Source organism: Salvelinus sp. IW2-2015, linkage group LG23, assembly GCF_002910315.2.
Source record: "Salvelinus sp. IW2-2015 linkage group LG23, ASM291031v2, whole genome shotgun sequence".
Classification (NCBI taxonomy): domain Eukaryota; kingdom Metazoa; phylum Chordata; class Actinopteri; order Salmoniformes; family Salmonidae; genus Salvelinus; species Salvelinus sp. IW2-2015.
In genome coordinates this window covers 18,944,919-18,968,065 of record NC_036863.1, presented here as the reverse complement: position 1 = coordinate 18,968,065, position 23,147 = coordinate 18,944,919, and the positions used below count along the sequence as shown (strand labels likewise).

The following is a 23,147-nucleotide window of genomic DNA, read 5'->3' as shown; positions in this document are numbered from 1 at the left end:
ACTTTAAACTATGCCACTTTATGTTTATATACCCTACATTACTCATCTCATATGTATATACTGTACTCTATACCATCTACTGCATCTTGCCTGTGCCGTTCTGTACCATCACTCATTCATATATATTTATGTACATATTCTTTATCCCTTTACACTTGTGTGTATAAGGTAGTAGTTGTGGAAGATTGTTGTGTTTAGGTTAGATTAGATTACTTGTTGGTTATTACTGCATTGTCGGAACTAGAAGCACAAGCATTTCGCTACACTCGCATTAACATCTGCTAACCATGTGTATGTGACAAATACAAGTTGATTTGATTTGAATGCCAAGCGTCACGTCTGGAGGAAACCTGGCACCATCCCTACGGTGAAGCATGGTGGTGGCAGCAGTATCATGCTGTGGGGATGTTTTTTTCGCGGCAGGGAGACTAGTCAGGAACGAGGGAAAGAGGAACGGAGCAAAGTACAGAGAGATCTTTGATGAAAACCTGCTCCAGAGCGCTCAGGACCTCAGACTGGGGCGATGGTTCACCTTCCAACAGGACAACAACCCTAAGCACGCAGCCAAGACAATGCAGGAGTGGCTTTGGGACAAGTCTCTGAATGTCCTTAAGTGGCCCAGCCAGAGCCCAGACTTGAACCCGATCAAACATCTCTGGAGAGAACTTTAAAATAGCTGTGCAGCGACGCTCCACATCCAACCTGACAGAGCTTGAYAGGATCTGCAGAGAAGAATGAGAGAAACTCCCCAAATACAGGTGTGCCAAGCTTGTAGCGTCATACCTAAGAAGACTGGAGGCTGTAATCACTGCCAAAGGTGCTTCAACAGAGTACTGAGTAAAGGGTCTGAATATTTACGTAAATGTTATTTTTTCATATTTTTTATTATTATCACTATTTATTTTTTTTAACTGTTTTTGCTTTGTCATAATGTGGTATTGTGTGTAGATTGATGAGGGGAAAAAATATTTGATCAATTTTAGAATAAGGCTGTAACGTAAGAAAATGTGGGGAAAGTCAAGGGTTCTGATTATTTTCAGATGATCCATCAATGTAAAGGTATGGAAACTAGAAGTGCCCAGAGAGACAGGGCAAAGCAGGAGAAAAAGGAGAGGAAAGAAAGATGGAGAGATGTTGGATAAGAACAAAGTAAAAGAGCCGCTCAGAGCTAGAACAGCAGAGAGAATGGTAGAAGTGAGGAAAAATAAGGAGGGTGAAAGCCCACCTRGTGGGCGTGGCGATGAAATATAACGAAAAGAAACAGAGAAAGAAACAGAAAACGTGTTGAAAAAGGCTTACGGCATAGAAAAATGGATGACGTACATCCCAGACCTCAACTTGAGGAAGATGTAAGAACCCAATGCAGATGGAAGAGAAAATAATGTCAGCTGTCATTGGTCAAAAGTTAATTGCTATGTTGATTAATTTTGTCGAATATTTCATAAATAAAATAATATGAGCAGAAGAAAACACAAAATATTTAAAAAAGTACAAAATGTAGATTAAAGGTGGATGTGGTTACTGGATAATGCAATGCAAGTCAACTTGCAGACATACTGAATATATTTGAAATACTGTGGCTAAGTTCTTAACTGAGCTATAACAACAACGAACTTCTTGATGGATGAAAAATACATGGACGAAAAGGCGGTCCCATGTAGACAAAATCTCACTCCCCCTTCTCCCTATTCGCTGTAGAGACATACGCGGACCAATTAAGTATTGCCATTGTTTGGTCTACCATATGATTGACAGGTTTGTGGTTCGCTCAAACAAAATAAACAAACCAATGACAGATAACAAAAACTCACAGAAACTCCCCTTTATCACACCCTGTGATGACGTGTCAAGAAAGTGCCGGAAGCGTTCAGTTGTGCCAAAATGGCTTATCAGACTGTTCAGCAGGAATATTTACAGATTCCTTTTGTGACTCGGGCATACACAACTGCCTGTGTCCTTACTACCGCTGCTGTGGTAAGATATTTTAATTTAATCTGAAACATGTTCTTGTCGGCAATGTAGATGGGGTAAGGGCTTGGCCGTGGATGTCAGTCTGCTAAGGTTAGCTAGTAGCTAACGCCGTCTCGTTGGCAAAACACTGGGAACRAAACGGGGAGGGACCTACCTGGATTTGTCCAATAGAAACTCTAGTTTTCGTTGCGAAACGAAACGTTTGACACCTGCTTGGACTAATGATTACATCCCAACAGTGTACGTCAATTAGCTACTGTAGACAGCTGTGTTAGTGTCGCCAAATAAACGTTATTGTTTGGACTGTAGTTGGGCTGTCACCGACCTTGATAGAATTGATCAAATTTGCGAGGCTCAGTAACTAGCGCAGGTCTCCAACCGTTTTCTAGTATGAATTCTACTTTTAAAAAATGAAACACGTCGTGAGCTACTCATTTATTTTCTATCTTTCAAATAGGCATATTGTTCTCTTCTCTCCCCTGCAACTCTTCAGGTCTTTAGTGTACAAGAGAAAGGAGTGCACTGTTTGTCAATATACATGGTAAAATAATGGTTAATGAAACAACTATAATGGGGGCCCTATAAAATCTACTTGTTTTCCCTCATTCTGTTTTATATTTTCCCAAATTTTCTCAGTTTTATTTTCACTGTTTTTAGATTTTTTGGGGGGTTTCACCCTCAAAATTAGAATTGTTCATAGTGAAACAATGACATTTGATTGTTTTTTTTTGGGGGGGGGGGGTCTGGAAGAAAATTAGCATTTTTTTCATTTGAGTGCAGTTACTCTTTAATTGCACATCTTGTGTGCTTTCAAATGTGCCAGTCTAGTGATGGTACTGTAATGCTTCTGCTCATTTCATGGCAAAGTTTGCAAATAATATATACAAATTATATATATATTACTCATCATAGACTAGGTAAGCCTTCTTTTGCATTTAACATTCAATTGAGAAGGTTTTTGGGAAAGTATTTCTGTCAACCCACCAGACTGTTATCCCGACCCGACAACTTGCTTCTAGTGATGAACATTCCGTCTTTTCTGTGAGGTGGATCATTTGATTCTGTTCACATAAAGGAAACCTTCATTTGGCTCCCAAACGGCTTAGTTCAGTAAAGCTTAGAAGTTGTTATTTTTATTTAACCATTACTTAACTAGGAAAGTCAGTTAAGAACAAATTCTTATTTACAATGACAGCCTGCCCCGGCCAATCCCGGACGACGCCTGGCCAATTGTGCGCCACCCCATGGGACTCCCAGTCATAGCCAGATGTGATACAGCCTGGATTCGAACCAGGGACTGTAGTGATGCCTCTTGCACTGAGATGCAGTGCCTTAGACCACTGCACCACTCGGGAGCCCGATTGACCTAAAACCATGAAAAAAAGAAATAGTACATTTCTAATTGAAAGCCTACAGTTGCCTACCATTATGTCAGATCGTGAAATGTGAGTAAAAATACATTAGATGACCTGCAAAAAAAAAAGGACACAATTTAACACACTGAAAAAGTGACTGGACCACTACAGTGCATTCGGGAAGTATTAAGAACCTTAACTTTTTCCACATTTTGTTTACGTTACAGCCTTATTCTAAAATGGGTTACATTTTTTATTATCAGTCTACACACAGTACCCCATAATGACATAGCAAAAACAGATAAGCGTATTAAAAATAAACAGAAATTGCATTTACATGGCCTCCCGAGTGGCACGGTGGTCTAAAGCACTGCATCACAGTGCTAGCTGTGCCACTAGAGATTCTGGGTTCGAGTCCAGGCTCGGTCGCAGCCGATCACGACCGGAAGACCCATGGGGCGGCGCACAATTGGCCCAGCGTCGTCCGGATTAGGGGAGGGTTTGGCCGGCAGGGATGTCCTTGTCCCATCGCGCACTAGCGACTCCTGTGGCGGGCCGGGTGCAGTGGACGCTGACATGGTCGCCAGGTGTACAGTGTTTCCTCCAACACATTGGTGCGGCTGGCTTCCGGGTTAAGTGGGCATTGTGTCAAGAAGCAGTGCGACTTGTCTGGGTTGTGTTTCGGAGGATGCATGGCTCTCGTGCATCCTCCGTACGGGAGTTGCAGTGATGGGACAAGACTAACTACCAATTGGATACCACGAAAATGGGTAAAAATAATATATATATATCTATATATATATATTTTACAGCCTTGAGTCTTCTGGGGTATGACGTTACAAGCTTGGCACACCTGTATTTGGGGAGTTTCCCCCACTCTTCTCTGCAGATCCTCTTATGGTTGGATGGGAAGTGTCGCTGCACAGCTATTTTCAGGTCTCTCCAGAGATGTTCGATCGGGTTCAAGTCCGAGCTCTGGCTAGGCCAGTCAAGAATATTCAGAGTCTGGTCCTGAAGCCACTCCTGCATTGTCTTGGCTGTGTGCTTATGGTCGTTGTCCTGTTGGAAGATGAACCTTCGCTCCAGTCTGAGGTCCTGAGCGCTCTGGAGCAGGTTTTCATCAAGGATCTCTCTGTACTTTACTCCATTCATCTTTTCCTTGATCCTGACTAGTCTCCCAGTTCCTGCCACTGAAAAACATCCCCACAGCATGATGCTGCCACCACCATGGTAGGGATAGTGCCAAGTTTCCTCCAGACGTGACACTTGGTATTCAGGCCAAAGAGTTCAATCTTGGTTTCATCAGATAAATCTTTTTCTCCTGGTCAGAGTCCTTTTAGGTGCATTTTGGCAAGCTCCAAGCGGGCTGTCATGTGCCTTTTACTGAGGAGTGGCTCCCGTCGGGCCACTCTACCATAAAGGCCTGATTTGGTGGAGTGCTGCAGAGATGATTGTCCTTCTGGAAGGTTCTCTGATCTCCACAGAGGAACTCTGGAGCTCTGTCAGTGACGATTGGGTTCTTGGTCACCTCCCTGACCAAGGCCCTCCTCCCCCGATTGCTCAGTTTGGCCGGGCGGCCAACTCTAGGACGAGTCTTGGTGGTTCCAAACTTCTTCCATTTCAGAATGATGGAGACCACTGTTTTTGGGGACCTTCAATGCTGCAGACATTGTTTGGTCCCCTTTCCCAGATCTGTGCCTCGACACAATCCTGTCTCTGAGCTCTACGGGCAATTCCTTCAACCTCATGGCTTGGTTTTTGCTCTGAGATGCACTGTCAACTGTGTGACCTTTTTGTATAGACAGGTGAGTGCCTTTCCAAATCATGTCCAATCAATTGAATTTACCACAGGTGAACTCCAATCAAGTTGTAAAAACCTCTCAAGGATGATCAATGGAAATGGGATGCACCTGTGTAGATAGATTGAGGATTTTTTATTTATTTAATCCATTTTAGAATAAGGTTGTAACATGACTGTGGGGAAGGGGTCTGAATATTTCTGAATGCACTGAAGGTCCATTATCTTTTCTACATACTTTATAGCTGGTTTAAGTTAACACTGAAAGTGTTTTTCCATCCCCAAAATGCATTAACATAATTGTAAAAAAAAATGATACATTGTTCTTTTAKATTTTTTGGCCCGCCTAAGGATTTCAGTGGCAGAAAAATCCCTGTTATTGCCTACCTTTTACCTAACTACCATTTTGTACGCCAGATATGTGTTAATTGTGCGTTACATGAAAGGTCTATACAAGGGCCCAAAAAATCTTTAAATGTTTTGCCTGATTCAGTTTTTGCTCTCAATAATTTTTTTTATAGAAAACCTAAATTGGATATTCTAAGTCCACAACACTGCTTAAACCATGTCGGGAGGCCACTTTTGAAATTTGGGGGGGAATAAATTGAATTTTTGGTGTAATTACCCTTTCAACTGAGCTGCACTGGGGTCGAAGCGCCGTCATGGTTAGATTAAGACACTGCTGAGCCGGCGCAAGATATGGGTTTGAGAATGTTTCATTGAACAACAATTAAGCTGATTGGCTTACACTGCCATTTCAAAATGGCTGCGGTGTCTACTGCTAACTAGCATGAGGATGAAAAGGGCATTTTTCCAGAAAAACTGGCATTATTTCAATCTTCTCAATGTATCAGTTTGGATTAAGGTCAAATTTGGAGTACAGAGGCATATCCCATTGCTACATTGAGGTACGTTTTCCGCCTCCTCCGTGGCGTCTTAATTTAACCACGATGGCGTTCTGACCCCAGTGCAGCTCAGTATAAACAAACGTAACACAAGAGTTGGAATCTGCTGGCTATTGTAAGTGCGAAGTTTGCAAAACAAATGGCTACTGGATTGATGCAAATCATCATATCATTCTACCAGGTAGGCATAGGCAACTTTGTAGTTAAGATTTAATTGAAGGTTTTTGGGAAAGCCTTTCCATCTCTACCAGAAGGTTATCATAAGCATCATCGCTAACGGCTACACGAAGTGTAGACATACAGTACGCGCGCACCACAAACACAGACAAGGGCATTCCTGTGCCGAAAATACGAATCACTGATGCATATCAAATCAAGTTTTATTTGTCACATGAGCAGAATTCAACATGAGTATACCTTACCACAAGCCCTTAAACAATTATGCCATTTTGTTCTTGAATTATGATTAATTTGGGCAAGTTAATGCATTTTCTAATAAGTTCAATACGTGTAATTGATTTCCTACTAAATTCAATAGCAATTTTTTAAAATATATATTGTTGAATTACGTGTTAATGTTTGGATTCCGTGATTCTGTCCGCGTTCTCTGCAACAGATTCTATAGGGCCCTACTATACAAAACGCCACCATCGATTTTTCTACTACCTTGTTCTTGGAAATTGACTTTATTTGTTCACGATTCGTCGAAAAGTGTCTTAGAAATGTCAGTGTGACAGCGCTAGCTGCGCCACCAGAGACTCTGGGTTCGCGCTCTGTCGCAGCCGGCCGAGACCGGGAGGTCCGTGGGGGCGACGCACAATTGGCCTAGCGTCGTCTGGGTTAGGGAGTGTTTGGCCGGTAGGGATATCCTTGTCTCATCGCGCACCAGCGACTCCTGTGGCGGGCCGGGCGCAGTGCGTGCTAACCAAGGGAGCCGGGTGCACAGTGTTTCCTCCGACACATTGGTGTGGCTGACTTCCAGGTTGGAGGCGCGCTGTGTTAAGAAGCAGTGCGGCTTGGTTGGGTTGTGTTTCGGAGGACGCATGGCTTTTGGGGAAGAGTCGCTGGTGCGCATGGCTTTTGACCTTCGTCTCTCCCGAGCCCGTACGGGAGTTGTAGCGATGAGACAAGCTAGTAATTACTAGTAATTGGATACCACAAAAATTGGGGAGAAAAGGGGGTAAAAAGAAGAAAAAATGTCAGTGTGCAGGTGGGTCTACAAAAATCTGAAAACTCAGAGATATTAAATCCATGTTTTGAGAGATGCCTCTTGAATGTGTGTAGATCTTTGTTTTGGTCGCACTGTGTTGCATGCTGTCATCTACTTGCAGCTAAAATGACGAGGGAACTCCTCACTCTGTGAAACTTGGATTGATTATCTTTGAGTTTTTGTAGAGCCACTTACAACTTGACAGACTTTTCTAAGATACTTTCTTAGTTCTAGATTCAGTAAAACATTTCTCGGCGACAACGGGTTAGTAGAAAAATCTATGGCAGTTTTTGTATAGGGCTTTCCTGTAACGCCAAGTACGGAAACATGGTTATCACATCAGGCGTACAAACTGGTAGCTACTTTTGACCTTAGTTAACCTCAGCATGCTAACCATAAAGTTGCAGTTTATCAAATCAAATCAAGTTTATTTCATATAGCCCTTCGTACATCAGCTAATATCTCGAAGTGCTGTGCAGAAACCCAGCCTAAAACCCCAAACAGCAAGCAATGCAGGTGTAGAAGCACGGTGGCTAGGAAAAACTCCCTAGAAAGGCCAAAACCTAGGAAGAAACCTAGAGAGGAACCAGGCTATGAGGGGTGGCCAGTCCTCTTCTGGCTGTGCCGGGTGGAGATCCTTAACAGGAAGCATGGCCAAGATGTTCAAATGTTCATAAATGACCAGCATGGTCAAATAAAATCAGGAGTAAATGTCAGTTGCTTTTCATAGCCGATCATTAAGAGTATCTCTAGAGTACCGCTCCTGCGGTCTCTAGAGAGTTGAAAACAGCAGGTCTGGGACAGGTAGCACGTCCGGTGGACAGTCAGGGTTCCATAGCCGCAGGCAAACAGTTAAACTGGAATAGCAGCAAGGCCAGGTGGACTGGGACAGCAAGGAGTCATCATGCCCGTAGTCCTGACGCATGGTTCTAGGCTCAGGTCCTCCGAGAGAAAGAGAGAATTAGAGAGAGCATACTTAAATTCACACAGGACACCGGATAAGATAGAGAGAGTACTCCAGATATAACCAACTGACCCTAGCCCCCGACACATAAACTACTGCATAAATACTGGAGGCTGAGACAGGAGGGGTCAGGAGACACTGTGGCCCCATCCGATAATACCCCCGGACAGGGCAAACAGGAAGGATATAACCCCACCCACTTGCCAAGCACAGCCCCGCACACCTAGAGGGATATCTTCAACCACCAACTTACAATCCTGAGACAAGCCGAGTATAGCCCACAAAGATCTCCACCACCGCACAAACCAAGGGGGGAGGGCGCACAAACCCAGACAGGAAGATCACGTCAGTAACTCAACCCACTCAAGTGACGCACCCCTCCTAGGGATGGCATGGAAGAGCACCAGTAAGCCAGTGACTCAGCCCCTGTAATAGGGTTAGAGTCAGAGAATCCCAGTGGAGAGAGGGGAACCGGCCAGGCAGAGACAGCAACTTTATTAACTGCTATTAAAAGGAATGTCAAGAATTCCAAGATTGGTGGTTCATGGTTGACTTTACTTAGAATTTTCAGACGAGGTGTATAATCAGATAGACCAGCTGAACTACTGATTGAATTATGTTTTCTTTGCACCCATCCTCAGCAATTAGAACTCATCACACCTTTCCAACTATACTTCAATCCTGATTTGATACTAAGGAATTATCAGGTGAGTACATGCAATCATCTGCCGTTTAGCTACTGTATCAGGTATGAAAAACAATTTGGAGTTTTTAATCTTAGGCCTTTTGTGTAAATGTAGCAGGTTTTTWAAAAACTATGTGAGATGCAAGGTTGACTGATTTCTCTGTTCTGTCTTGTAGGTATGGAGACTCATAACCAACTTTTTATTTTTCGGGCCAGTTGGCTTCAACTTCCTTTTCAATATGATTTTTTTGTATCCTTTTTCCGCTGCACATGTCTTGCTCTGAGGTTACTTGTGAAATTGATGTTTGCATATTTTTTTTCTTCCCCTTTGATTGGAAGCACTATGCTACTCATAAAATGCTTGTCTTGAACAAGACTAGCCATATTTCATTCATTTGTAATCATGATGCATCTGTCTAATTATAGGCTAAGTGTTTGCTTTGCACTTGCCAGATTTCCTTAACCGTTGGCTTCCAGGTACCGATACTGTCGTATGCTGGAGGAGGGCTCTTTTAGGGGCCGCACCGCTGACTTTGTCTTTATGTTCCTCTTTGGTGGCCTTTTGATGACTGTATCCTTGTTCTACTGTTACTGTCATGGTCTTCGTTGATACTGCAGGAGTCAAGACATGCTCAATACCACATAGACTTTATATATTTGTCACATTCTTAGCAAACTTCTGATTGAGCTCTTATTAGGGCCTACTGTTGTACAATGCTGTATGTGTGTACATTAAATATATATAGGCCTATGTTATCTACAGGTGCCCTTATGAGAAGCTCTTGAGAAACAGTCACACACCTTGCCCCCTGATTTCCTTTCAGCTGTGTTTAGGCTAGTTGTCATATTTATCATTAACTGGTTGGCTGCAGTTAATAGCAGCATAACCTAAGTAAAGAGGAAATCAACAAAAATAATTCTGACTGTTTATGGACTGCAAAACACCCACTGTATGCCAATTCAATCCACCAATAACTTTTTTTTTCTCAGTAAGCACATAGATATTTGGCACCTTTGTGAGTCTGGTATTCTTGGGCCAAGCCTTCACCATCATGCTGGTGTACGTGTGGAGCAGGCGCAACCCCAACGTTCGCATGAACTTCTTTGGTCTGCTGAACTTTCAGGCGCCCTTTCTCCCGTGGGTGCTCATGGGATTCTCTCTGCTGCTGGGGAACTCCATCATTGTGGATTTACTAGGTACCAGTCACCCTAACCACCATGAATCATTTCTGTAATGCATCAACATTATTAATGGCTTTAAGATCCAAAAGGGCATTGCCTTATTGAGGAGTGGGACCGGTACGATACCAGTATTGCGATACACGTAAGTATCGTGGCAAGGAAAAAGAACACGAAGTGGTTTTAACTCCTTCAGGAAAACAGCCCTAATGTTGTCATCCAGAGTCACATTTATTAAGCTATAGCACACAATATTTTACATACAGCAGTTTTTTAAAGCACCAAAGAGTTTGATTTGCTTTATGTTTTCATTTTTGCCATGAAAAGAATATCGCGATCCTGATGTCGTCACATCCCTAGTGAATTAACTGGTCAATGTACTCCCTTCCCTAAGGTATCGCTGTGGGTCATGTCTACTTCTTTCTGGAGGATGTATTCCCAAACCAGCCAGGTGGTGGCAGATGGCTCAAGACTCCTTTTTTTCTGTAAGTTTGGCCATTTATAAGTTTGATATGGTTCTAGTCCAGGAATGAATGTATTATTGTRTTAGGATTGAAACTGCAGTGTTTAGGCCATGAGTCTGCTGAGAGATGGTAATGTTGCTGGAGAGACAGGGGGCATGTTAAGTAAGTAAGCAATAGTTATTATATGGATATTGCCAACATTAACAATGTTATAATAACCAATGTTTTGGCATGGTCTTCTCAAGGTAAGCTGTCCTTGGAAAAGGCCATAAAACAAATGGTTTGTTGATTGGTATGATGATTCTAGAAAAGGAAAGGCACATCAATAGCTAAAAGTAGAAATATACCATTCATTTATCAGATCAGCAATAGCGATGGGGGAAAAAATTGATAGGTACATGTCGCAATATTATTTTGGACGATATTATATTGATACTTTCACTCCAAGTATTGATTTGTAATAAATCTTATTTTTTAAATAGTGAGCCAACATGTTTTCAGCCCTTTTATTTCCATGACTGATCAAAACTAATTTCTCATGCTCTCTGCAGCAGACATGGTGAGCAAAATGTTTGGAATATCAAAACACAACAAAATCACAGTACAGAATCGTGATACAAATCGTATCGGCACCTAAGTATCGTGATAATATCGTATCGTGAGGTCCCTGGCAATTCCCAGCCCTAATGAGCAACATACAGTGCATTTGGAAAGTATTGAGACCCCTTGACTTTTTCCACATTTTGTTAGGTTACAGCCTTATTCTAAAATGTATTAAATTGTTTTACTTCCTTCAATCTACACACTACCCTATAATGACAAAGCAAAAACAGGTTTTTAGAAACTGAAATGTATCACATTTACGTAAGTATTCAGACCCTTTACGCAGTACCTTGTTGAAGCGTCTTTGACAGTGATTACAGCTTTGAGTCTCTTTGGGTATGACACTACAAGCTTGGCACACCTGTATTTGGGGAGTTTCTCCCATTCTTCTCTGCAGATCCTCTCAAGCTCTGTCAGGTTGGATGTGGAGCGACGCTGCACAGCTATTTTCGGGTCTCTCCAGAGATGTTCGATCGGGTTCAAGTCCGGGCTCTGGCTGGGCCACTTAAGGACATTCAGAGACTTGTCCCGAAGCCACTCCTGCGTTGTCCTGTTGAAAGGTGAACCTTCATCCCATTCTGAGAACCTGCCCCAGAGTGCTCAGGACTTCAAGGCTTTCTCTGTACTTTGCTCTGTTCTATTCCTCAAGCCTGACAGCTTCACCGTAGGGATGGTGCCAGGTTTCCTCCAGATGTGACGCTTGGCTTTCAGGCCAAAGAGTGAAATCTTGGTTTCATCAGACCAGAGAATCTTGTTTCTCATGGTCTGAGAGTCCTTTGGGTGCCTTTTGGCAAACTCCAAATGGGATGTCTAATGCCTTTTACTGGGGAGTGGCTTCAGTCAGGCCACTCTACCATAAAGGCCTGATTGGTGGAGTGCTGCAGAGATGATTGTCCTTCTGGGAGGTTCTCTGATCTCTACAGAGGAACTCTGGAGCTCTGTCAGAGTGACCATTGGGTTCGTGGTCACCTCCCTGACCAAGGCCCTTCTCCACCGATTGCTCAGTTTGGCCGGGCGGCCAACTCTAGGACGAGTCTTGGTGGTTCCAAACTTCTTCCATTTCAGAATGATGGAGACCACTGTTCTTGGGGACCTTCAATGCTGCAGACATTTTTTGGTCCCCTTTCCCAGATCTGTGCCTCGACACAATTCTGTCTCTGAGCTCTACGGGCAATTCCTTCAACCTCATGGCTTGGTTTTTGCTCTGAGATGCACTGTCAACTGTAGGACATTTTTATATAGACAGGTGAGTGCCTTTCTAAATCATGTCCAATCAACTGAATTTACCACAGGTGAACTCCAATCAAGTTGTAGAAACATCTCAAGGATGATCAATGGAAACGGGATGCACCTCGGCTCAATTTCGAGTCTCATAGCAAAGGGTCTGAATACTTATGTGACTTGTTAAACAACATTTTACTCTTGTTTAGGCTTGCCATACATAAGGGTTGAATACTTATTGAATCAAGACATTTCAGCTTTTTATTTTGGATAAATTAGCAAACATGTCTAAACTTCATAATTATGTGGTATTTTGTGTAAAATTATGTATTTAATCAATTTTAGATTACGAAATGTGGAAAAAGTCAAGAGGTCTGAATTCTTTCAGAATGCWAAGTATTCAGACCCCTTGATTTTTTCCCCACATTGTCACAGCCTGAATTTAAAATGGATGAAATTGAGATTTTGTGGCATTATGTTTTTAGAAATGTTTACAAATAAATGAAAAGCTGAAATGTCTTGACTCAATGTATTCAACCCTTTTGTTATGGCAAGACAAAATAAGTTCAGGAGTGAAAATGTGCTTAAGTTGCATGGACTCACCGTGTGCAATAATGGTGTTTAACATGATTTGTAAATGAGTACCCCATCTCTGTACCCCACACATCAAATAAAATGTTATTTGTCACATGTTCCGAATACAACAGGTAGACCTTACTGTGAAATACTTACAAGCCCTTAACTCTTTCTTGAACGGCATTGTTGGTTAAGAAAAGATTTCCTAAATAAATAAAGTGACACAATAACGAGGCTATATACAGGGGGTACTGGTACCGAATCAATGTGAGGGGGTACAGGTTAGTCAAGTTATTTTGTACATATAGGTAGGGGTAAAGTGACTATGCATAGATAATAACCAGCGACTAGCAGCTGTGTAAAAACAAAGGGAGGYAGGGCATGTCAATGTAAATAGTCCGGGTGGCCATTTGATTAATTGTTCAGCAGTCTTATGGCTTGGGGGTAGAAGCTGTTGAGGAGCCTTTTGGTCCTAGACTTAACGCTCTGGTACCGCTTGCCGTGCGATAGCATAGAGAACAGCCTATGACTTGGGTAACTGGAGTCTTTGACAATTTTGGGGGGCCTTCCTCTGACACCGCCTGCTATAGAGGTCCTGGATAGTAGGAATCTTGGCCCCAGTGATGTACTGGGCCATACGCACTACCCTCTGTAGAGCCTTACGGTCAGATGCCGAGCAGTTGCCATACCAGGCGGTGCTGCAACCGGTCAGGATGCTCTTGATGGTGCAGCTAGGTGTAGAACCTTTTGACGATCTGGGGACCCATGCCACATCTCCTGAGGGTGGAAAAGGTGTTGTCGTGCCCTCTTCACGACTGTCTTGGTGTGTTTGGACCATGATAGTTTGATGTGGACACCAAGGAACTTAACTCTCGACCCGCTCCACTACAGCCCCGACAATGTTAATGGGGGCCTGTTTGGCCCACCTTTTCCTGTAGTCCACGATCAGCTCCCTTTGTCTTCCTCACATTGAGGGTGAGGTTGTTGTCCTGGCACCACACTGCCGGGTCTCTGACGACCTCCCTGTAGGCTGTCTCATTATTGTTGGTGATCAGGCCTACCACTGTTGTCGTCAGCAAACTTAATGATGGTGTTGGAGTCGTGCTTGGCCACGCAGTCGTGGGTGAACAAGGAGTACAGGAGGGGACTAAGCACACACCCCTGAGGAGGCCCCAGTGTTGAGGATCAGCGTAGCAGATGTTGTTGCCTACCCTTACCACCTGGGGGCGGCCCGTCCGGAGTCCAGGATCCAGTTGCAGAGGGAGGTGTTTAGTCCCAGGATCCTTAGCTTAGTGATGAGCTTTGAGGGTACTATGGTGTTCAACGCTGAGCTGTAGTCAATGAATAGCATTCTCACATAGGTGTTCCTTTTGTCCAGGTGTGAAAGGGCAGTGTGGAGTGCAATGGAGATTGTATGATCTGTTAGGGCGGTATGCGAATTGGAGTGGGTCTAGGGTTTCCGGAATAATGGTGTTGATGTGAGCCATGACCAGCCTCTCAAAGCACTTCATGGCTATTGACATGAGTGCTATGGGTCGGTAGTCATTTAGACAGGTGACCTTAGTGTTCTTGGGCACAGGGACTATGGTGGTCTGCTTGAAACATGTTGGTATTACTGACTCGGACAGGGAGAGGTTGAAAATGTCAGTGAAGACACTTGCCTGTTGGTCCACGCATGCTTTGAGTACACGTCCTGGTACTCCGTCTCGCCCCACGGCTTTGTGAATGTTGACCTGTTTAAAGGTCTTTCTCACATCGGCTTCCGAGAGCGTGATCACACAGTCGTCCGGAACGGCTGGTGCTCTCATGCGTGCTTCGGTGTTGCTTGCCGGGACGCGAGCATAAAAGGCATGTAGTCAATGAATAGCATTCTCACATAGGTGTTCCTTTTGTCCAGGTGGTAAAGGGCAGTGTGGAGTGTTGACCTGTTTAAAGGTCTAACTCACGTCGGCTACGGAGAGCGTGATCACGCAAACCAACTCTCTTTCCACCCATACATTTCTTCCAGGGTCGTTGCGCCATCACCTCGGCTGTTTTACACCTAGGCCTATATCATTAGTATCAAGAATTGAAAAGGTAGCATAAATAGCTTGTATAGAAATATATAATATACCTTTCTCTCGCTTAGAGAAGTGCTTCTGTAAATTTTAATCACTTTATCCCATTGTCAACCAGCCCGCCACACACGAGAGACAACCCTGTGACAATACCTAATCCATCCATTTTCCGGTGTGTATCGGAAGAATAATCATCCTTTTACATTTTTTATATTCAGATGTATTTTTTTAAATGTAAAAGGTTAATAACACCAATTATTTTAGGATCATATAGGCCTGTTCCAATAGAGAACCTAGGCAGGTATTTAATTCTATAATTGTTTGTCCTAGCCCCACAATAAATCTATTTGTTAAGTTTTATCTTAAAAGGTAATCGTTCCGATTCACATCGGCGAACAAGGGCCGCACTCTTAACAGCTTTTAAGTCATTACCCGACCTCTACAATTAGGCTATATCATATTAAACTAAAAAAACAACCTTGGTATTTATAATGTACAATCTTCAAATTAAATAAAGAAAAAATCATAAAGAAAAAAGGTCAGCCTTACCTATCTTCGCCTTCCCCTAAATCAAAACCTGATATTACGTCCATATAGTCAAGTTCCATATTGTCTAAAAAGCATAAGTTCATCATACCCATTCTGCATTACCATAAGTCTAACCTTATTTTAAGTCCAAACGGCATGAATATAAAATTAAAAAGTTGGCAATGCAACAAAAAAAACAAGTACAAAACAATGTTTTTGTCAAAAACAAATGAATCCATATTTGTAGTGCGGCGCAAATATATATATATATATATATATATATATATATATATATATATATATATATATATATATATATATATATATATTGGGACTACTTCAACAGGAGATAGCTATCACTCACAGCCACGTTGTAATCTTCGAGTCCTTGAACATTTTGTTGTTTACCTAACATTTATCAACCACTAGACGAACGTTCTGTTTCTCTGCTCGGAGCCTTTTGAAGGTGGGGTACAGGGCACGTCGTCTCTCCACTATTTCATGAGGAAATTGTTCATTAATAGAGAATGGGGTGTTCAATTCCCTACCCTGTTGTAACAAGGCAATTTTCATTTTGTAGTGGGTTAGCATAACTACGATCGGACGGGGCCATCCCTCTGCTCTGCCACCGAAACGGTGAGCTCTTTGAAAATCAATTGTTTCCACCTGTTCGTCTGACACCTTGAGATTACGTTTCATGAACACCTTGACTTTTTCCCTCTGACAGATAATTTTCGTTTTTGTTCTCCTTTATTCCCATTTATAACAATTATTTTTCATAATAATGCACTTTAGATATAGTAATTCGTCTGTCATTGTTTTATCATCATACCGTAGCCTCTCTGAAGTGTCTTTAAGGGAGTCCACGGTAGTTTTCAATATCTTATTTTCCGCTTGTATTTCTCCCATAATTTTATTATTGTAATCCATTCCTGTTTTTGAAGCCTCAACCTCCCCCAGTAGCCCAGGCAATAGATCCAGTTTAACTGCTCTCTCATGCTTGTAAGCAATGCTCTATCTTCTGGAGACGTAGTTATAAAAACGTCCCCCTTCAATGTTAAATTAAGAATTTTAGACGGCGGCTTCCCTCCGGTTTCGCTTGCAGAACTCGAGGAAAGGTCTTCCCTTGTTCGCTTCGATGTATCCGTTTCTTTTTCGAGCAAATCAAAATTSTGATCAATAAATGGTTCCAGATTCTCTATTATCCAGAATGTTTGTTTCGTAGTTATCAGCTAATCCTCATTTTTTTTGTGTGATTAATTCATGGAACAAGCTGTGCTTGCTTACCACACTGCCACGTCATCAACACCTGTTTTAGTACTTAAGCTCCCCCTCCTACCCGATAGTCTCCAGATTTCCATCTAACTAAAGGCAATTTTAAAGTATAGTTTCACCAGGTCATCTAACTTGGCATTTCAACGGTGGCGCGCACAACAACAGGGAGACGTGCACTTAAATCCCATACATTAATCTGGAAATATAACCAACTTTATTCTCAATGTATTTTGTTTATTCTCAACATATTGCAACTTTATTCACGAAATGTTATTTACTTTTCTCAAAATATTGGCACTTATTTTTTGCTTGATAGTACTTTAAAAAATATGTATTATTAAAAGTATCTTAAGCATATTGTACCTTGTTTTGGTTTGTGTATATATAACCTGTCTGTTATTTTGTCTCTACCACAGTAAAATGCTGTTTGACACTCCAGAAGAAGATGCCAACTACAACCCCCTTCCCGAGGAGCGTCCAGGGGGGTTCGCCTGGGGAGAGGGACAGCGCCTCGGGGGTTAATCTAGCCCCCCACCACAGGATCACTTTATAATGGACATTCCCTCAGCGAGACAGAGGGACTATTATTATTATTATTATTTTCTTGACTTATTTCTCTAGTTCTGGATGGAGAACGCCAATATCCAACCAGAGCTTTCCTGAGATTGGTGTGTGGCTTACATCTCCCTGAAACTATTCTATAAGCCAGACTGTCACTTTAAGACCACATGAGGACATAACAACAGCAAGGGACTTTTGATGGGGAACCTCTGGCTGTGTTGATGTTTGGCTTTATCTCTGGGGGAATATTGTCAATATGGGAAACGGAGGCCAAAATTGAATGAATTCAGATCTTGAGGGTTTTTTCCATTTTTTTWATAATTAACGTGTGGCGAATGTAGATATTGCTGGATATATTTTCTTTGTCAGTTTTTTGTAAGGCGTTCCATATTTGATTTATTTCATTAATGTGATTTCAGTCCCAAAAGAGTGCTTGGATGCACTAGGCATCAACAATGTGAACTCTTGCATAACTTACATATTGAATAAAAGCACACATTTTGTTTATTGCAACTGTAGAAACAATTATTACTGTAACTGCAAACAAATCAAACTGCATATGTTATTTACCCTCTGGTAGAAGGCAGTGTATGGAAGGTTTCAGAACTTTAGTTCAAAGGGGCAATTGGTACACCCATTTTTGGACTATATACTAATTGATTCTTAAAGAATATAATTTGTAAATCCCTCATGAGCGTAGTTCAACTGTCAGAACCCAAAATATAGATTGTGTGTATTTATACTCTGGTCAATATTCATATTGAAACTACACAGCTTCTCTTTTTTCTATACCTTCTAACTACAGGACAATAAGAGTTTCAATTACAAAGTATACCCTGAAACACAACTAAATTGTGTTGAATTCTTAGTTATAAGAAAGTACACATTGTAACAAGCTATCTTCTCGGTAAATACCAGGCAGCTATACCAGTTGGCAGAGGACTGAAGTAAAGCATTACCAAATAAATTAGTAAACATTAAAGCTGTATCAGCTGAAGATGAGGATAGTCATAGTTGTACTAATATCTATTTTGGTCTAGCTGGAGTATACATTATGTGCCACCACAGTGTCTTTAAAATAGGCTCTGTTGCCTCTGGCCTTATCCCACATCATCATAGTCCTCCTCACTCTGACAGTTTGCTCCGATGTCATCGTAATCCTCTGAGATGCTGTCACGGTCATGGCACACGTCCTGACACACCACTGTCTCTGTGTGATGGTATGGCGGAGGGGCCTCGTTATCTACTTTCACATTGTAGGGTAGCTCTGCAAAGTTCTCACAGTTTTCGATCTCTGGAAAGCAAAGACACATTATTGACAGTTGAAGCTGCCCAAAAGGTGTTTTCTTACTGTGTGCTTAAAGGTTCCTAGTGTGAATGTTATACACAACAGATTTATCCTTGTGTAATATTACTCCCATTGTGTGCTCATGATTGCATTTTAAGGCTCATCCCATGAAACCTGATGCTTACTGGGGTAGGATGTGAGAAACTGTGTCCTGGGTGGTAAAGGAGTCAAATCATCCTTCAGATCTTTGGGATGATATTTGCTGCTCCTGGATAAGGGAGAAACCCAAGAAATTAGGTGTCCACCTTGGAAAATACTTTTGACAAGCCCCCTCTCCCATCCCCGGACTACTGAAAATCCCTAAAACAAATGGCCCTATATTGTTGATTCAAAGGTTTGAGGGGAATAGAGGACCACAATGGTGGTTTTGTGTTAATGAATGATGAGTCAACAAAATCACTCTAAATATCCATTGAAATGTTAAGTTACATCAACTGAATAGTGCAAGACACTTACTGGGCATAAGACTCAGGGATTGTGTGACTTGGGCAATTTGTATTGTATTGTTCAGCAGCTGGAAAAAAGATGATAGTTGTTGAGACAATGTGCACAGACTTTGAAACAGATAGTTCATATCAACAGTGTCTAGTATAGTCTCTGTTGCCTCTGGCCTTATCCCACATCATCATAGTCCTCCTCACTCTGACAGTCTGCTCCGATGTCATCATAGTCCTCTGAAATGCTGTCATGACACACGTCCTGACACACCTCTGTCTCTGTGTGATGGTATGGCGGAGGGGCCTCGTTATCTACTTTCACATTGTAGGGTAGCTCTGCAAGGTTCTCATAGCTTTCGATCTCTGGAAAGCAAACACACACATTGACCGTTGAAGCTGACATTGAACAGGTGCCTAAAAGGTGTTTTCTTACTGTGGGCTTAAAGGTTCCTATTGTGAATGTTATAACACAACAGCTTTATCCTTGTGTAACATTACTCCCATTGCGTGCTTATGATTGCATTTCAATGCTCATCCCATGAAAACTGATGCTTACCGGGGTAGGATGTGAGAAACTGTGTCCTGGGTGGTAAAGGAGGCAAATCCTCCTCCAGATCTTTGGGATGATATTTGCTGCTCCTGAATAAGGGAGAAACCATTGGGAGAAACCTGAGAAATTAGGTGACCACCTTGGAAAATGCTTTTGACAAGCCCCCTCTCCCATCCCCGGACTACTGAAAATCCCTCAAACAAATGGCCCTATATTGATTTAAAGGTTTGAGGGGAATTGAGGACCAAAAGTGTGGTTTTAATTGTGTTAATGAACAACAAAACCAATCTCTATATAATGTCAATAAAAATGTAGGTTACATATACATCAGCTGAAAACAGAATAGTGCAAGAGACTTACTGGGCATAAGACTCAGGGATTGTGTGACTTGGCCTATTTGTATTGTATTGTTCAGCAGCTGTAAAAGAAATATGATAGTTGTTGAGACAATGCACAGACTTTTAAATAGACTGTTCAAATAAGTAGTGATGAAAATGGACCTGAAATTCTAACAATAGTGCTTTTAGTGATGTACACAACAAAAATATAAACGCAACATGCAACAATTTCAAGATTTTAATGAGTTACAGTTCAGTCAGTCGATTGCAATAAATTGATTAGGCCCTAATCTATGGATTTCACATGACGGGGAATACTGGTATGCATATGTTGGTCACAGATACCTTAAAGAAAAGGTAGCGGCATGGATCAGAAAACCAGTCAGTATCTGGTGTGACCATCATTTGCCTCAAGCAGCATGACACATCTCCTTCACATAGAGTTGATCAGGCTGTTGATTGTGGCCTGTGGAATGTTGTCCCACTCCTCTTCAATGGATGTGGGAAGTTGCTGGATATTGGCGTGAACTGGAACACGCAGTTGTGCGCGTCGATCCAGAGCATCCCAAACAATGAGTGACATGTCTAGTGAGTATGCAGGCCATAGAAGAACTTGGACATTTTCAGCTTCCAGGAATTGTGTACAGATCCTTGCTACATGGGGCTGTGCATTGTCATGCTGAAACATGAGTTGATGGCGGTGGATGAATGGCATGACACTGGGTCTTATCGCGATATCTCTGTGCATTCAAATTGCCATCGATAAAATGCAGTTGTGTTCGTTGTCCGTAGCTTATGCCTGCCCATACCATAACCCCACTGCCACCATGCMGCAATTTGTTCACATAGTTGACATCAGCAAACTCCTCACCCACATGATGCCAGACACGCTGTCTGCCATCAGCCTGGTACAGCTGAAACAGTGATTCATCCGTGAAGAGCACACCTCTCCAGCGGGCCAGTGGCCATCGAAGGTGAGCATTTGCCCACTGTAGTTGGTTACGACACCGAACTGCAGTCACGTCAAGACCCTGAAGAGGATGACAAGCGCGCAGATGAGCTTCCCTGAGAGGGTTTCTGACAGTCTGACAGTCAGAAATTCTTAATTTGTTCAAACCCACAATTTCATCAGCTGTCCGGGTGGCTGGTCTCAGACGATCACGCAGGTGAAGAAGCCAGGTGTGGAGGTCCTGGGCTGGTGTGGTTACACGTGGTCTGCGGTTGTGAGGCCGTTTGGACGTCATGCCAAATTTTCTAAAATTACTTTGGAGGAGGCTTATTGTAGTGAAATTAACATTAAATTATTGGTAACAGCTCTAGTGGACATTCCTGTAGTCAGCATGCCAATTGCACTCTCCCTCAACTTGAGACATCTGTGGTGGCATTGTGTTGTGTGACAAAACTGCACATTTTAAAGTAGCCTTTTATTGTCCACAGCACAAGGTGCACCTGTGTAATGATCATGCTGTTTAATCAGCTTATTGATATGCCACACCTGTCAGGTGGATGGATTATCTTGGCAAAGGAGAAATGCTCACTTACAGGGATGTAAACAAATGTGTGCACAAAATTTGAGAGAAATAAACTTTTTGTTTGTATGGAACATTTCTGGGATCTTTTATTTCAGCTCATGAAAGATGGGACCACTTTACATGTTGCAACACTTTACATGTTGCATTTATATTTTTGTTCAGTGTAATAGCATCATTGAAAAAACCTACCTTTCTTGGAGATACACTTGTTGATAAAGACAAAGATGAGGCCTATTACCAAGGATACAAAAATCATTCCAAGAACCACCCACAGCAAGAACTCTCGTAAAAGTGCCATTGGGGATCTAGTCCACTGCAAACAAAAGTGCCAAAATATACATGTAAGTAACTGATTATGAACTTGAGATGAATTTGAGGACCTCATGAATTCCACAGAAATGGCTACTTGAAATATTTTGCAAGGAAAGTAAATGAGTTGTGGGCACACATCAACATTGTTCTGCATTTCAACTTTTCAATTCAGTGCTTCAGTGCTTTATTGGAAACATGAGGAGGACTTTGAACATTTAAGTTTTGTTCTGAATCTCCATGGCATGTCACTTCCCCTTTTCTGACCTGACCAGGTCATGTGGTTATTTTAGACTGCACTGTATATGAGCAGACAATTGTACTACATCAAAGGTGTAAGGCAAAAAGTGATTAGATTTTTACATAATATGTTGTTGTGACATCTCTGATTCTTCAGCTTTTTTGACTGTCAAGCTCAATCCTGAGCACCCTTACATATACACTACCGTTCAAAAGTTTGYAAATGTTCTTGTTTTTGAAAGAAAAGCATTTTTTTTTGTCCATTACAATAACATCAAATTGATCAGAAATACAGTGTAGACATTGTTAATGTTGTAAATGACTATTGTAACTGAAAACGGCAACAACAAAAAAATTGAATATCTACATAGGCGTACAGAGGCCCATTATCAGCAACCATCACTCCTGTGTTCCAATGGCACGTTGTTAGCTAATCCAAGTTTGTCATTTTAAAAGGCTAATTGATCATTACAAAACCCTTTTGCGTCGTGCCTAAGAACAGTCCTTAGTCGTGGTATATTGGCCATATACACAATCCTCGGGCCTTATTGCTTAATTATATAATTGACAAATAATTTACATATAATACAAATTTACATTTTAACTATAATGAATGTTAAGTTTTAAAATGTCTCATTAACCATGTTTACAAAGAAGCATTTTCTTGTTCTTATGACAATAGAATACACTCAAAATGATAGCATATGCCTTACCTTACAAGGAAAGCCGAACAGCTGAAAACTAGGGTTGTGTGGGTAAATTATATTCTCACTTCTAAGCTGTGTACAGAAGATAGGGAAACTCTTATGGTGGCATGATGCATTTCTGAAATCTGCAGCCAACTCATTTCCTCTCAATCATATTTAAGGAACTCCCAGCTACTTCCCCCACCCATCACTCCGCTCTACTGGTTCAGATACTTTTATAGACCCTGTTGAGCTGTTGAGACCATGCAGTGTGTGAGGATGGGTGAGGCAGTGAGGGAGAAGGGGGGGGGGGGATGAGTGTGTGTGTATGTGGCTGTTAATATTATCTAATTTG

The 23,147-nt window shown here is 41.9% G+C and overlaps 2 protein-coding genes across 8 annotated transcripts; one reads left to right on the top strand and one right to left on the bottom strand.

Annotated features, from left to right (window-relative positions):
* Positions 1-1,837: 1,837 nt before the first annotated feature.
* On the top strand, positions 1,838-17,865 carry LOC111950676 (derlin-2). 2 transcript variants are annotated; one of them, XM_023968458.2, is made up of 8 exons: positions 1,838-1,974; positions 8,845-8,910; positions 9,065-9,138; positions 9,366-9,459; positions 9,890-10,085; positions 10,462-10,552; positions 16,097-16,152; positions 17,208-17,689. In XM_023968458.2, exons 1-7 carry the CDS (start codon positions 1,882-1,884, stop codon positions 16,107-16,109), a joined length of 627 nt encoding a protein of 208 aa, XP_023824226.1. In that variant the 5' UTR covers positions 1,838-1,881; the 3' UTR covers positions 16,110-16,152; positions 17,208-17,689. The 2 variants fall into 2 exon arrangements, with proteins under 2 accessions (XP_023824226.1, XP_023824225.1); XM_023968457.2 differs by lacking the exon at positions 16,097-16,152 and having other exon boundaries at positions 17,208-17,865.
* On the bottom strand, positions 17,834-23,002 carry LOC111950675 (uncharacterized). Of its 6 annotated transcripts, none has more exons than XM_023968455.2 (8): positions 22,820-23,002; positions 21,747-21,870; positions 20,048-20,105; positions 19,694-19,776; positions 19,342-19,500; positions 19,157-19,214; positions 18,826-18,908; positions 17,834-18,646 (listed from the first exon to the last, which is right to left on the bottom strand). In XM_023968455.2, the coding sequence occupies exons 2-8, from the start codon at positions 21,853-21,855 to the stop codon at positions 18,453-18,455; spliced, it is 744 nt and encodes a 247-aa protein (XP_023824223.1). In that variant the 5' UTR covers positions 21,856-21,870; positions 22,820-23,002; the 3' UTR covers positions 17,834-18,452. The 6 variants fall into 6 exon arrangements, with proteins under 6 accessions (XP_023824223.1, XP_023824222.1, XP_070290510.1 ...); XM_023968454.2 differs by having other exon boundaries at positions 19,694-19,806; positions 22,820-22,937; XM_070434409.1 differs by lacking the exons at positions 21,747-21,870; positions 22,820-23,002 and adding exons at positions 20,897-21,056; positions 21,147-21,367 and having other exon boundaries at positions 19,694-19,806.
* Positions 23,003-23,147: the final 145 nt, after the last annotated feature.